This window comes from Apostichopus japonicus, chromosome 3 (assembly GCF_037975245.1).
Source record: "Apostichopus japonicus isolate 1M-3 chromosome 3, ASM3797524v1, whole genome shotgun sequence".
Classification (NCBI taxonomy): domain Eukaryota; kingdom Metazoa; phylum Echinodermata; class Holothuroidea; order Aspidochirotida; family Stichopodidae; genus Apostichopus; species Apostichopus japonicus.
Window position 1 is genome coordinate 8,465,001 of NC_092563.1, and position 12,688 is coordinate 8,477,688.

The 12,688-nt window shown below is 36.1% G+C and overlaps 1 protein-coding gene across 2 annotated transcripts in view; it reads left to right on the forward strand.

The window, feature by feature from the left end:
• The window catches only part of LOC139962468 (uncharacterized), an 81,062-nt gene extending 68,599 nt beyond the window's left edge, over nt 1-12,463 (forward strand). The window contains exons 2-5 of one of the 2 annotated variants that reach the window (XR_011791246.1): nt 6,360-6,414; nt 8,189-10,246; nt 10,650-10,729; nt 11,706-12,463. Coding sequence is in view for 1 of the 2 variants with exons in the window: in XM_071962464.1 (XP_071818565.1) it covers nt 9,499-10,246; nt 10,650-10,729; nt 11,706-11,711 (834 nt within the window). In the remaining variant the exon portion in view is untranslated. Of the gene's footprint in view, nt 1-6,354; nt 6,415-8,188; nt 10,247-10,649; nt 10,730-11,705 lie in introns of those variants that run through there. The other variant, XM_071962464.1, reaches the window with a different exon arrangement.
• The last annotated feature ends 225 nt before the right edge of the window (nt 12,464-12,688 follow it).

Genomic DNA, 12,688 nt, shown 5'->3' on the forward strand with positions numbered 1-12,688 from the left:
TCGCCCATAATATGAATATTTAAACACTGCGAACGTCATTGACAGATACGTAATATAACACCACGCTTGATTTGTGTACAGTCTATATGGCAGTTGTACCAGGGAGTTGCATAACATCTCCCAACGCAAAGTCTTGAATCTATTTTTAGCAACGGCTCATAACTAAACCTGCATCTCTGATTGGTTGAATTCAAACTAGTGGGTTTGGGAACTGAATGCGATTTAATTTTGTATGTGGAATACTCGCCAATTAACGTTTTTGGCAGGGAAAAACTTGGCTAATATCTTAATTTGCTGTTTTGTGATTTGATGTATGTAAAAAACTCGATGGACATGTCAAAAAAGTAGAAAACGGCGACCAAACGCAAAATGCTCATGAATAAACATACTATTCACTGATTGGTGGAATTCAAACTAGTGGATTTGGAGATATGAAAACTTTGTCGAGGACACTTTTAGTCGTTATCGATATAAATCGTTAATTACTCGCTAATTAACGCTCTTGGCAGGGTGAAACTTGGATGGTATCTTAGTTTGCTGTTTTATGATTGATACATGTAAAAAAATCGATGCACATGTTAAAAAGGTGGAAAAAAGCGACCCAACGCAAAATGCTGCTTTAAGCGATGTAACTCATGCCAGACGTTTGGACATTTTGCCCGTGATTGTTTGGAAGCTAAACTGTGTGTGCAATATGTGCAGAAGCACACGATACCAAAGATTGTCCCCCACAAGGATGTTGAGTCACCAAACTTTACCTGTGTAAATTGTAAGAAAGCCGACAATGATCGTCAGTTTACTCACGCTGCATTTTCGTTTCCTGTCCTTGCTACATTAATGAGCAGAAAAAACTTCGTAAAAGCATACCATTTTATAATTCTTCAAAAAACTAGAGACAGTAAATCAGGTCAATTCACCTTTAAACATGATCTGTTGGAATGTGAGGTCATTGAACAACAAAACTGAAGATATCATGATATTTTTAACAGACAATAACATTGATATTGGACTCATTAGTGAAACTTGGCTCACTGATTACATTAATTCAACTACAATTGTCATCAAAGAATGTGGCTACACTATAACCCATAGCTTCAGAACTAACCAACGCGTGGCGGTGTTGCGATTATTTATAAACCTGATTTTGATGTTAAAACCATTTCTCTTGGAAGCTTTACTTCATTTGAGTGCACTTCACTTTTACTGAAGTGTAATAATAATTCGAAACTGCTGATAATCTCGTTATACCGGCTGCAGTCCGTTTTGGTTACATGTTTTTTACATTAATTTGATAACTTCCTGCAGGATGTGATGATCCAGAGTGATCATATTATTTTATGTGGTGATATAAATATTCATATTGACATATCTATTGCCAGATCTACTGATATTCTGAACTCATTTTGGCTCATACAGTACGTGAATTCACCTACAAACAATCTTGGTAATATACTGGATATTGTGGTTGCCAGTGAGCATCTTGTTGATCTAAAAGCCGTAGACGTTCTGGATTATATCACGTTGAGCGACCATTTTCCTATTAAGTTTGATTTTTTACTCATTTGCGTTGAGCATCAGTGTCAAGATATATAATTTCGAAACGTGAAGTCTGTTGATGCAAAAGCCATTTCCTGTGATACAAACCGTTAATTTCCAACTACGAAGCAGTGGCAACGAATTTCAAAGATGCAGTTGACATATATAATTCTAAAATCGCTTTGATATTAGATAAACATGCCCCACTAGTGACCAAAAGAATAAAAGTTGTTAACACGGCACCTTGGTTTGACACTGATTATGTAAATCAGCGGCGTCTTCTCAGGAAAGCAGAAAGGAAATGGCATAACTCTGGTCTAACTGTTGACAAAGACGTCTATCTTCAAGTTAGAAAGGACACTACGACAATGACTCGTTCAAAGAAAGGGATTTCTTTAGAATCAAGTTCCAATATTGTGAGGGGAATTCCAAAGCCCTTTACAAATTTGTGCATAAATTCCTTGATAAAAATCAAACCAAAATCCTTCCACCTACTGTTTCTCTACAAACTCTTACAAATGACTTTAATAAGTAATTTAACGACAAAATTGCACAAATACGTTCGAATTTACATGACATTGATAGAGATTCTGAACAGCTTGCTACTCTTATCTCAGTTTGAACCTACCAGTATTGATGAGTTAAGGGAGATAATTAATGATACTGGAATTAAATGCTCCCCTAGTGATGTACTTCCGAGAGATCTCCTACAAGCTAATATTGATTTTCTTCTTCCTTGCATATGTCATCTTGTTAATTTGTCTCTCATTACTGGCAGTATGGATGGTCTAAAACTTGCAGATATTTCTCCTGTCATCAAAGGGAATGGCTTAAATTATAACAATTAAAAAAAATATAGACTGATCTCCAATCTATATTTTTGGGGTAAATTGATTGAAAGAGCTGTCCTTAAACGATTGAATACTCACATGCATTCTAATAGCCTCAATATTTCCAGGCAATCTGCTTACAAAAAATACCATAGTTCCGAAACCCTCCTTTTGAGAGTGACTAATGACATTAGTTGCAAGTGACAGTGGACATGCCACTGTGCTGGTACTCCTTGACTTAAGCTCGGCTTTTGACACCATTGACCATAATGTACTTTTGTCTGTATTATCTAATGAAATTGGTATTACTGGTATTGTCCTAAACTGGTTTAAAAGTTTTATTGTGGGCAGATCTCAAAGAGTTAGAATAGGGGGCTGTACTTCTGATCAGATTACTATTAAGTTTGGTGTGTCACAGGGATCTGTTTTGGGTCCGGTCTTATTTAACATCTATATTCGTTCACTTTACGCTGAAGTTTCTAGAATGGGTTTTAATATTCATGGTTTCGCAGATGATCACCAGGTTTATAAACACTTCAGGCACCATTATCAAGGATCAGTTCTGGTTGACTCCCTGCAATCCTCCTTTGGTTGTATCAAACGTTGGATGCGCAAATATTATTTGCTACTCAACCCTGGCAAGACCCAAATAATTGTATTTGGTCCCCTTCCTATACTAAACCTGATTCACATCTAGGGTGTTATTCTTAACACTGTTGATTGTGTACGTTTTGACCAAATTGTTCGTAACCTTGGTGTTTATTTTGACTATACCATGTCTTTTCGGCATCAAATCTGTTCACTTAAATCCACTTTCTTTAAGAATCTAAGAAATATTTCTAAAATGCGGTTCTATCTTACTAAGTCTGAGTTAAGCACTATTGTCCAATCCGTGGTTATTTCAATCATTGATTTTTGTAACTCACTTTATTTTGGTATCAACCAACATTTGTATGATCAACTCCAATCTGTTCAAAATCTTGCTACAAGATTGATATATGGTAGAAGTAGATACGATCATGTGACTGATCTATTCCATGATCTTCATAGGCTTAAAATCAAGGAGAGGGTGTACTTTATATATTGTGACTTCAAGCATGTTATCTTAATTTTTGTTAACGGATCCTAAAAGTTGAAAAGAAAATTGTAAAGATGCAAAATAAGGATAAGGATGATTGGCTTTTGGGATATGACTGTCACTAGTAAAAATCACAAGTTACAATACAAATTTGTGAGATCCTTCATGTTAAAGGTATCTCCAGCTCGCCATGGCTAAGTAAGATACATAATTTATTTAATAGGGTTGCTAAAAGTTGCTGAAACGCAGACTCTAGAAGATCTCGCACAATATAATGCCCTTGCTTAAAGAAATCGATGAGACAGATGTTAAATGACATTTCTAAGGCAAGAGTGGACCACTGAAGTGCATAATAACGCCCAAATGTAATGTTTATAGGATCATGAAAGCCAATTTACATCACGAACAGTATCTCATTACCCTGTCATTACATATTCGTTTGAACTTATGTAGATTTCATTGTAGAATTACCTCAGTTACTGTAAGATATCAGAATATTTTTTGTTCATGAAAGAATCTTTGTTCCCAGTCTAAGTTATGTGATGCATTTTCATTACATATCTGAAGGTTCAAAGTTCTTGGGCCGAGAGACGCTATTTCATTAAACTTTACTACAGGAGACATTCTAGTGTTTTAATGATAAAAATCAAAATTTATTCCAAATTGGAAATAAAAGGTCAATGGTTATGATCCTGAATTTCATTTGGCGATAAAAACTTCTTAAAACTTTTTATTCCACTTGTTTTAAACCCAGTTAATTGTGTAAGGTTGTAGCCATATAATCTCTATTGGGTTATTATTTGTGCACTCTCTAGCAGGAACAATGATACTTTCACTTTGTTTTGTCATTTCTCATCCAACTTTACACATAATTCATTTCTTCTTTTTATGATAAGTCTCTCATACCTCAAACCAGGAAATAAAGAGAATAATCTGAAACGAAGCCAAACACCAAGCCAAAAACATTGCATCTTCACTCTGAAGAAAGTTAAGGGAATCCCCTGACCAATATGATTAAGGGCTTAGCTTCCTGTGTGATCTTAACTAATAAATAAATGAAATCGTTTCCAGGTATACCCAATCTTTGACAGTTCAGTTATTTAATCTTTTCTATAATGGCTATGGATACTTTTGGATGTAATTAATTGATCAATATAATTGATAATTTAATCACAAAATTAAAGAGATCTCTGTCGTTTTCACAATTAATGTTACTCCACATTAGGTCAAAGTTACATCCACTACCGCTCATAAAGGAAGCTTATCAGATAAAGTTTAGCAGATATGTCATTATGTACTAAACTAGGATATCTCGCACAATAAATTGCCTTTGGTTAAAGAAATCGGTGGGACAGATGTTAAATGACATTTCTAAGGCAAGAGTGGACCACTGAAGTGCATAATAACGCCCAAATGTAATGTTTATAGGATCATGAAAGCCAATTTACATCACGAACAGTATCTCATTACCCTGTCACTACATATTCGTTTGAACTTATGTAGATTTCATTGTAGCATTACCTCAGTTACTGTAAAATAGCAGAATAATTTTTCAATGAAAGAACTTGCAACCTTTGTTCCCAGTCTAAGTTATATGATGTTTTTTATAACATATCTGAAGGTTCAAAGTTCTCTGGCCGAGAGACGCTATTTCATTAAACTTTACTACAGGAGACATTCTAGTGTTTTAATGATAAAAATCAAAATCTCTTCCAAATTGGAAGTAAAAGGTCAATGTTTATGATCCTGAATTTTATTTTGCGATAACAATTCTTAAAACTTGTTATTCCACTTGTAATAAACCCAGTTAATTGTGTAAGGTTGTGGCCATATAATCTCTATTGGGTTATTATTTGTGCACTCTCTAGCAGGAACAATGATTCTTTCACTTTGTTTTGTCATTTCCCAACCAACTTTACACATAATTCATTTCTTCTTTTTATGATAAGTCTCTCATACCTCAAACCAGGAAATAAAGAGAATAATCTGAAATGAAACCAAACATCTAGCTAAAAACATAGCATCTTCACACTGAGGAAAGTTAAGGGAACCCCCCTGACCAATATGATTAAGGGCTGAGCTTCCTGTGTGATCTTAACTAATAAATAAATGAAATCGACGTTTGCCGGTATACCCAATCTTTGACAGTTCAGTTATTTAATCTTTTCTATAATGGCTATGGTTACTTTTGGTTTTAATTAATTGATCAATATAATTGATAATTTAATCACAAAATTAAAGAGACTTCTGTCGTTTTCACAATTAATGTTACTCCATATTAGGTCAAAGTTACACCCACTACCGCCCATAAAGGAAGCTTATCGGATAAAGTTTAGCAGATATGTCATTATGTACTAAACAATGATATACTTCAAGAAGGACTGTATGATAAAACATCATGTGCAACAAAATCAGTGTCGTGTAGACAGACAGACGGGTTCAGCATTTTCATTAGGAGAGGATGTGGACATCCATACGATGAGCTCGATTTGCAACTAGGAGGAAAAGGGAGGGGGGGGGGCTGTGACTGGTCAAATAGGAAAAGTAGAACTATACTCTAAACTGCATTCTTAGGCATATTTAGGCTGTAAATTAGGTCTATAATGAGTGTTACACGTACACAAGGTTGCACTAAAAGTTTTTGAAGGAAGGGTGGGGTTTGGGTGGGGGTCGGGTTTTCACCCACTGAATCAGCCAATTGTATACTTTCTTTCTATTTTAATTTGTTACGTTAAACGAAGAGTCATTATACTAAAATTGATTAATGCTGTTTAGAAACTTAGGCTTTGTTTGCGAGTCACACATTTCTTCCTTATTAGAGCTAGCTTACGGATTGGCTAAAGATGCGGTGCTTCGCAGTTATAAATACTCGTGTCGTTTCCAACGATGTGACATTTGCAGTCCAGATCAATGTCAATGTTGAGTAAGCTCTCTTCAACATATTCATCTTGAAAGTGAATCCATTAAAAGGTAAGAACTATCTTGAGGTTTTCTCCACTTAGTGCTTTTTCAGTCTATTTGTTTTTCAATTTCAATTCCAATCATTAAAATGGCTCACAGCCTCAGAAAAGGCCAATGGATAACTTATTTACAATGGTTGTTCAAAAAGCAACACATACAGTAGAAATGGATCTCTTTTATTATAAGCAAATGGTTTTCTCTGTAAAAAAGGCTAGTAGTATAGCGTCTAGGTTTGTTTGTAAGTACCCTATTTCATCTATTATGTAAGATTTGAAGTGGCGTTATCTGCACTATCAATTTCAATTGCATGTATTAGTGTAAAGTAAAATAAAAGAATAATATATTTGAGTGACAATGGCTTCAGAAAGATTTCCGCTTAGTTTGTTAAAAATACCAAAATAATTACCCAGGTCTTTATGTGGTTCGTCCAAGAAAGCTTATCATAAATTATTCATCCTAAATACTTCGTACTGCATGATTTACATATTGCATCACCATTAAAAGTAAAATCATCATGACAACAGTGACTCGTATCTTTGGCATGAAAATGGCGTAATTTGTTTTCCCTGAGTGGAGGCTAAATTTATTACAGTCGCACTAATTCTTAAGTTGTCTTAGAGTCTAAGTACCCCATAGCGGGTTAACTGTTTGCAATCATTATCAAACAGGAAAACATTAGTAAAAGATTTGTGAATATCGTTGACGTAAATAAGGAAGAGCAAGGTCCCAGGAAGGATCCTTGGAGGACACCGTTATTAACTTTTAAGTAATTGGAGTATGTAACATTCACATAAGTACATTGCTTTTGTTGTGTAAATAGTTAGCCAAGGTATCATATGCCGTACCACGAACACCATAGTGATATAATTTCTTTAAAAGGATACATGTTTACCCACGTCAAGCTGACAGCGAACAGTTTTTACAGATTCTAACAAAGCATGGGTTGTTGAGTGACCCTCCCAAACTGGAAATCAGATTTTTTTTTATCAGAAGTGTGTTAAAACAATATAACACACTTATGGGCCTGTATTTCTGGGCGATAGTAGATTCACTCTTCTTTAGTCAAGGGATGACTTTGGCAACCTATAGCACATCTGGGTAAATTTTAACTTTGAAATACATTGTTAAACACATGAACAAGGGCAGGAACGAATACATGACATGCGGACTTAAGGTATTCCATCCAAAACCGGAGTTTTATTGTGCTTGAGCAGTACGGGTGGGAGCTATGCAAAAAGTTCAGGACCTGGAAGCTATTTAAATTCATCATTGACTTACTATCCAATGATCTGATGATAAACGTTTGTGCACGAACGAAAAGAGCACTTTCCTTATTGCGTCCTTGTTGTTCTTAGTACGCAATCTCTATCATATTGAAGCATGTTTGATGTGTGTGTTGTCTTCACGTATTATTGGTGAGCATTCCATACACTATAAAAATGAGCATCCAAAAATACAAGAACATAAATATTAACAATCAATACGTTAGGATTTCGTTGACATATTGCACTTCCTGCGAAAATAAAATAAGAACGTGAGAGTAAGTTGAAGTATTTTAGAGGTTGTTTTATCAGGGTTGAAATAGTCGAGTCAGCTACGTCCGTGTAAACGGTATCCTGATTGACGTAGAATAGTTCATACCGACAGATTTCGGATATCGTGATGTTTTGTTCACGATTAATATTCGTTGGCTTTGGTCATCCAGTTAATTTGAGACCATGCAGCACTAACGATACATATAGCCTAATGAAGAAACATTATCTTACCTTCTTACTATTAACAGCAACGAGAAATCAACATGGGCCACCTCTCTTTTTTTCTAATCCTGGCTATAGTCTGGTGTGTTGATGGAGCCAAAACAATGCCACAGAAATGTATTTTTGATTGGAAAATCGACTGGAATCGCCCATCAATTGGTTGTTCGCCCGCAGTCTTGCCATTTGAAACTCCTGGAGTGCTTGTTTCTGGGAATATCGATATAACTTTTTCTGACTTACTGGAATTCACGGGACTATTGTGGAACGCCAGATCGCCGTTAGAGATAACGGGTTTAATTTGCCAGAACTACGGACCTTACATCTATTCAATGATGCCAGACGAGACGTTCCAGGCAGAATGTAATCAAGTCGTCACAGCGCTCGATAAATCGAGCGAGATTGATATTTCCACAGATTGCATAACAATATTTGAAACATTTCATATCGATAGCGGAATTTCTGATATGGTAAATCAGTCTCTAGGTTACATGTACTATTGTCAAACACCTAAAGACGATAGATTATTTGACTATGCAAATAACGTGTTTATAGACCTTCCGAATAACAGCTACTTAATTGACTATACATATTACAGCTTCTTTGAATATTCAAGGAACTTCTTGGATTGTGCACTCCAAGAAATCGCAATTGTGAAAGCCCTCGATATAATCGAAGTGGCTTCGAGGGTAGCATTCGATCTGTTGGATTGGCTTGGACCTTCCCCGTTCTCAGCTGATGTATACGGGTTCTGCTCCGCATTGAGACTGTTGAGTGATATGCAGATTGATGACATTCTGGGTAAGGTAAAGTCAATTGGTAATTATGTAGGTGCCGAGGCGCTAGAATTATTCAATACCGTCGACGGTTGTGGCTCTCTCATTGACGAAAAAACTTTGCAGATTATTGATCAGGCGATTTATCCGGACCTGCAGGAGGGAATTTGCGATTTCTTTGCAAGTAATCCCTCTCAAGAGGAGTATGAAAGCAAAGCGGATGACATAATTGACATTATTTTATCAGTTCCAATCGACAGAGATCAGTGCAAGAACATCGTAAAAGTTTTGACAGAAAATTATCCAATTGAATTGTCATTTTTCGAAAATGTCACAGGCTTTGACATTTACATAAATAGTGAACAGGAACGTTTTTGTGGCAAAGTCAAAGAAACTTTTCCCGCAGCTCGCAGTACACTCCCTCGCAGTACGTCGTGCCCGAAAATATTGCCATTGATTATTTTCAATTTACCGAGCCTGGAGAGCTACTACCTAACTTTTATTTTACGAATGCTCTTGACGTGATCGGAGCATTCTTCAGATCTGCAACTGTTGCAGATGGCATGGAGGTGCTTTGCACTGTGTTTGAGCCTCTTCTGACTGACGAGCTTGGATCTGATGATGTCATTCAAATATGCAATTCGTTCGAAAAGGGCGATAATGTTGCCATTGAACAGCTTTGCAGGGAATTCACTGTTCCGTTGTCATTCTATAACCCACCTCCGACATCATTGAGAGTTCCTACTGTTGCCTATGTAATAGTGACTGGTGTGGACGCGATGAGGAAGTTATTCCAGTTAGAAGAATTATCTCCACAAAGTGTCTGTCGAGCTTTGGACAACTTTGCCTCTTCTCCAAACAACCTACAATCCGTATTTCGTCACATCCTAGATGCGTATATCACAGAAGTGCTACCAATTGCAAGCGATATTTGTAACGACTACAAAAATGTCATCAACTTCTTAACAGATGGCCGCGATCAAGAAATTGCTGCGGAAATTGCCGATCTAATTTCCAAATACCTTGGATTTACTAATCGCAACGATCTTTGTAGAATGATTTCTGATGGCATTGATGAAGAGTCGGGTCGTGCCAAAGACGATTCAACATCATTTTTTGTAGACGAAGCGCTCATGGTCTTTACTAATAAGAAGCGTTGTACTGAAATAATAGACAGCTCTAAAGTTTTCTTCAGAGATACGAATACGACAAATGCCGACGTAGATGTATACATTATACTGGTGACTGGTTATGCAACCACAGAAACACTTTGTGAGTCTGTGACGTCGTCGTTCGCTGATCAATGCTCAGGTGAGTGATAGACACTGGGCTAGTTTATACGTTAATGGTATGTCATTATTATGATAACTGTTGGAAAGTACTTTTACATTTCAATGTTGTAATTACTTGACGATGATTGCACAATAATGGATAATCTTTATCTCGGCTTATCTACAGATCACGTCATTTCCAGCTTTGACGTTGTGGTGATTGATTTAATGACAGCAATATAACAATTTTTTTTTGCAACAGTACGTCTTAAATCACAATCAAGAACAAACTGTGTGGGTACTTTGTTAAAATACTTTCAAAATCACTGGAACATGCGTTGTAATGATAAGTTTACGAAAAAACAGCTCAGTTCAATCAGATTCCGAACATTTCCCAAATCACATTACAAGTATTATCATTTTGTTATGGACTGTTCCCACAGGTACGACAGCTACTCGCATCTGCTCTCCTTTTGTGATGTTGGTTTTGCTCCTTGCATCTGGTGTGTTTCGCAGTCTTTATGTAAGTAACACTAAACTATGCTTAACAGTTTCTACACTTATGATGTCATAAAATAATTACATATTTAATACCATTCAAGCCAAGTGATGGTTGTACGATTATTTTTTTTCAATGGAACCAGACTAAAGTATAACTAGATCAAAGCACATTGTAGACTTTTAGATTGTTTTCTGCGTATGTATCGTGATGATTAATCATGTACCGGTCTTTAGGTATTTTTTAAAGACATTGGAGACTCGCCCCAAACCGCGTGCTGCCATTTGAAATAATTTACCTTTCCGTTGCTTGCAAGTGAAGTTTCTTCTTGTCGCTACAGAATGCAGACAGTAATGAAACGTAATACATTGTTATCTTTTATCTGGACCTGAAATCAGGGAGTTCCATAACAACTCCCTGCTGAGATGTCCATCGCTGTTATGTACAATGTGTTGTGGTAATAACCGTAGCTGCATGTATTGAATGTGCACTAGTGTATAATTACCAACGGTAGCAAGCAATGTGTGTATTTTCTGGGATCGATGGTGGTGTCAAACACTTCTGTTACAACTCATTCGAAGCTAGGTCAGATTACCGGAATCAGACGTTTCTTTGTGCGCGAGTCTTCACTCCCTTTGCATAGACCTTGTACTAATCATATAACAATACTTTCAAAGTAGTGTATTTCTTATGATACTTCTACCCACTATACCTAAAAGTATTACAACAACCAGACCCTAAAAGTATATATTGCCTACTATATTGAACTACGCAAGAAATTGTCCACCTTTATATTACTAAAGAAATAAAACTAACATTGAAATGAATCAACTTAGGGATTAGTGTTGACTGACATACTTAACGATTAGTAGGGTTGTAACAAGCTTACGGCAGTTAACTATCTAAATAACCCAAATGTATAGAAAAGACTTATATTATGTATCATTGTTTACAATAAAAATCATACTTTTGTATTTATTCTGTACTTTTCTCTTTCCAGATTTGAGCTGGACATTTCTCGGTGTCACTATTTTGTTGTCGCCACTGTTTACTTGCTTATGTAAATTTGATTTTTACCTGCATATAATATCTACTTTCAACGTGAGATATGATTTTAGAGTATATTCATTATCGTTACTATAGGTTATATTGGACGCGAGGCAACTAATCACAGGGATAACCGGAAGAGGGGAGGAGGGGGGGGGGGCATTACGTTTGGTCCTACACCTGATATTAATTAGTCCTAGCTTGTACAAATACATACGGTAAATATAACCTCCAAGCTTTCAAGATAGATTCAATCAAAGACGGAATTCTTAGACGGTTACATGCAACAAACGTTATATGTTTGAATATTCCATCTGAAAACAGTATACAGCATATGGTGGCAATGTGACACATATTTGTGTGTGATGATCACTTGATCACAGTCAACAATAAAGCTACATATAGTGCATGATTAAATTAACAACGCACCATTTACATTTTTAGATTTTTTTTAAACCACAAGCTACTCTATGACTCATTACGCAGATTTTTAAGTCCATATCGTCGGACGGTTTGGTTAGAGTTCTAGTTTTGGTAAACTTTTTTAATGTCATTAATTTCATAGTCTTCTCAAAATCCTAGTGAATATTTCAATAAAACTAATTGAATTTAGGCTGTAGTTTTTAACTTTAGACTTTAAGTGACTTTATGCGGTATCTCTTTGCAGTATTATTTGTTTTGGATCAATACAGAAACCAACAACTGAGAGTATCAGCACTTTGTATTTTTTTTTTTCAATTCTTTCTACATCTCAACAGGAATTTCACTTCAATATGTCATTATGCGTTGTGCGGTTTCTCATTGGTATAGGGTGGATGAAAATGGTGGTATAAGATGGATGATGAAGGTGGTATAAGGTGGATCAAGAAGGTGTCATTAGCAGAGTGAAGAAAGTGGTGTAGGGTGGATCAAGAATTAAGATGGTATAGGGTGGAT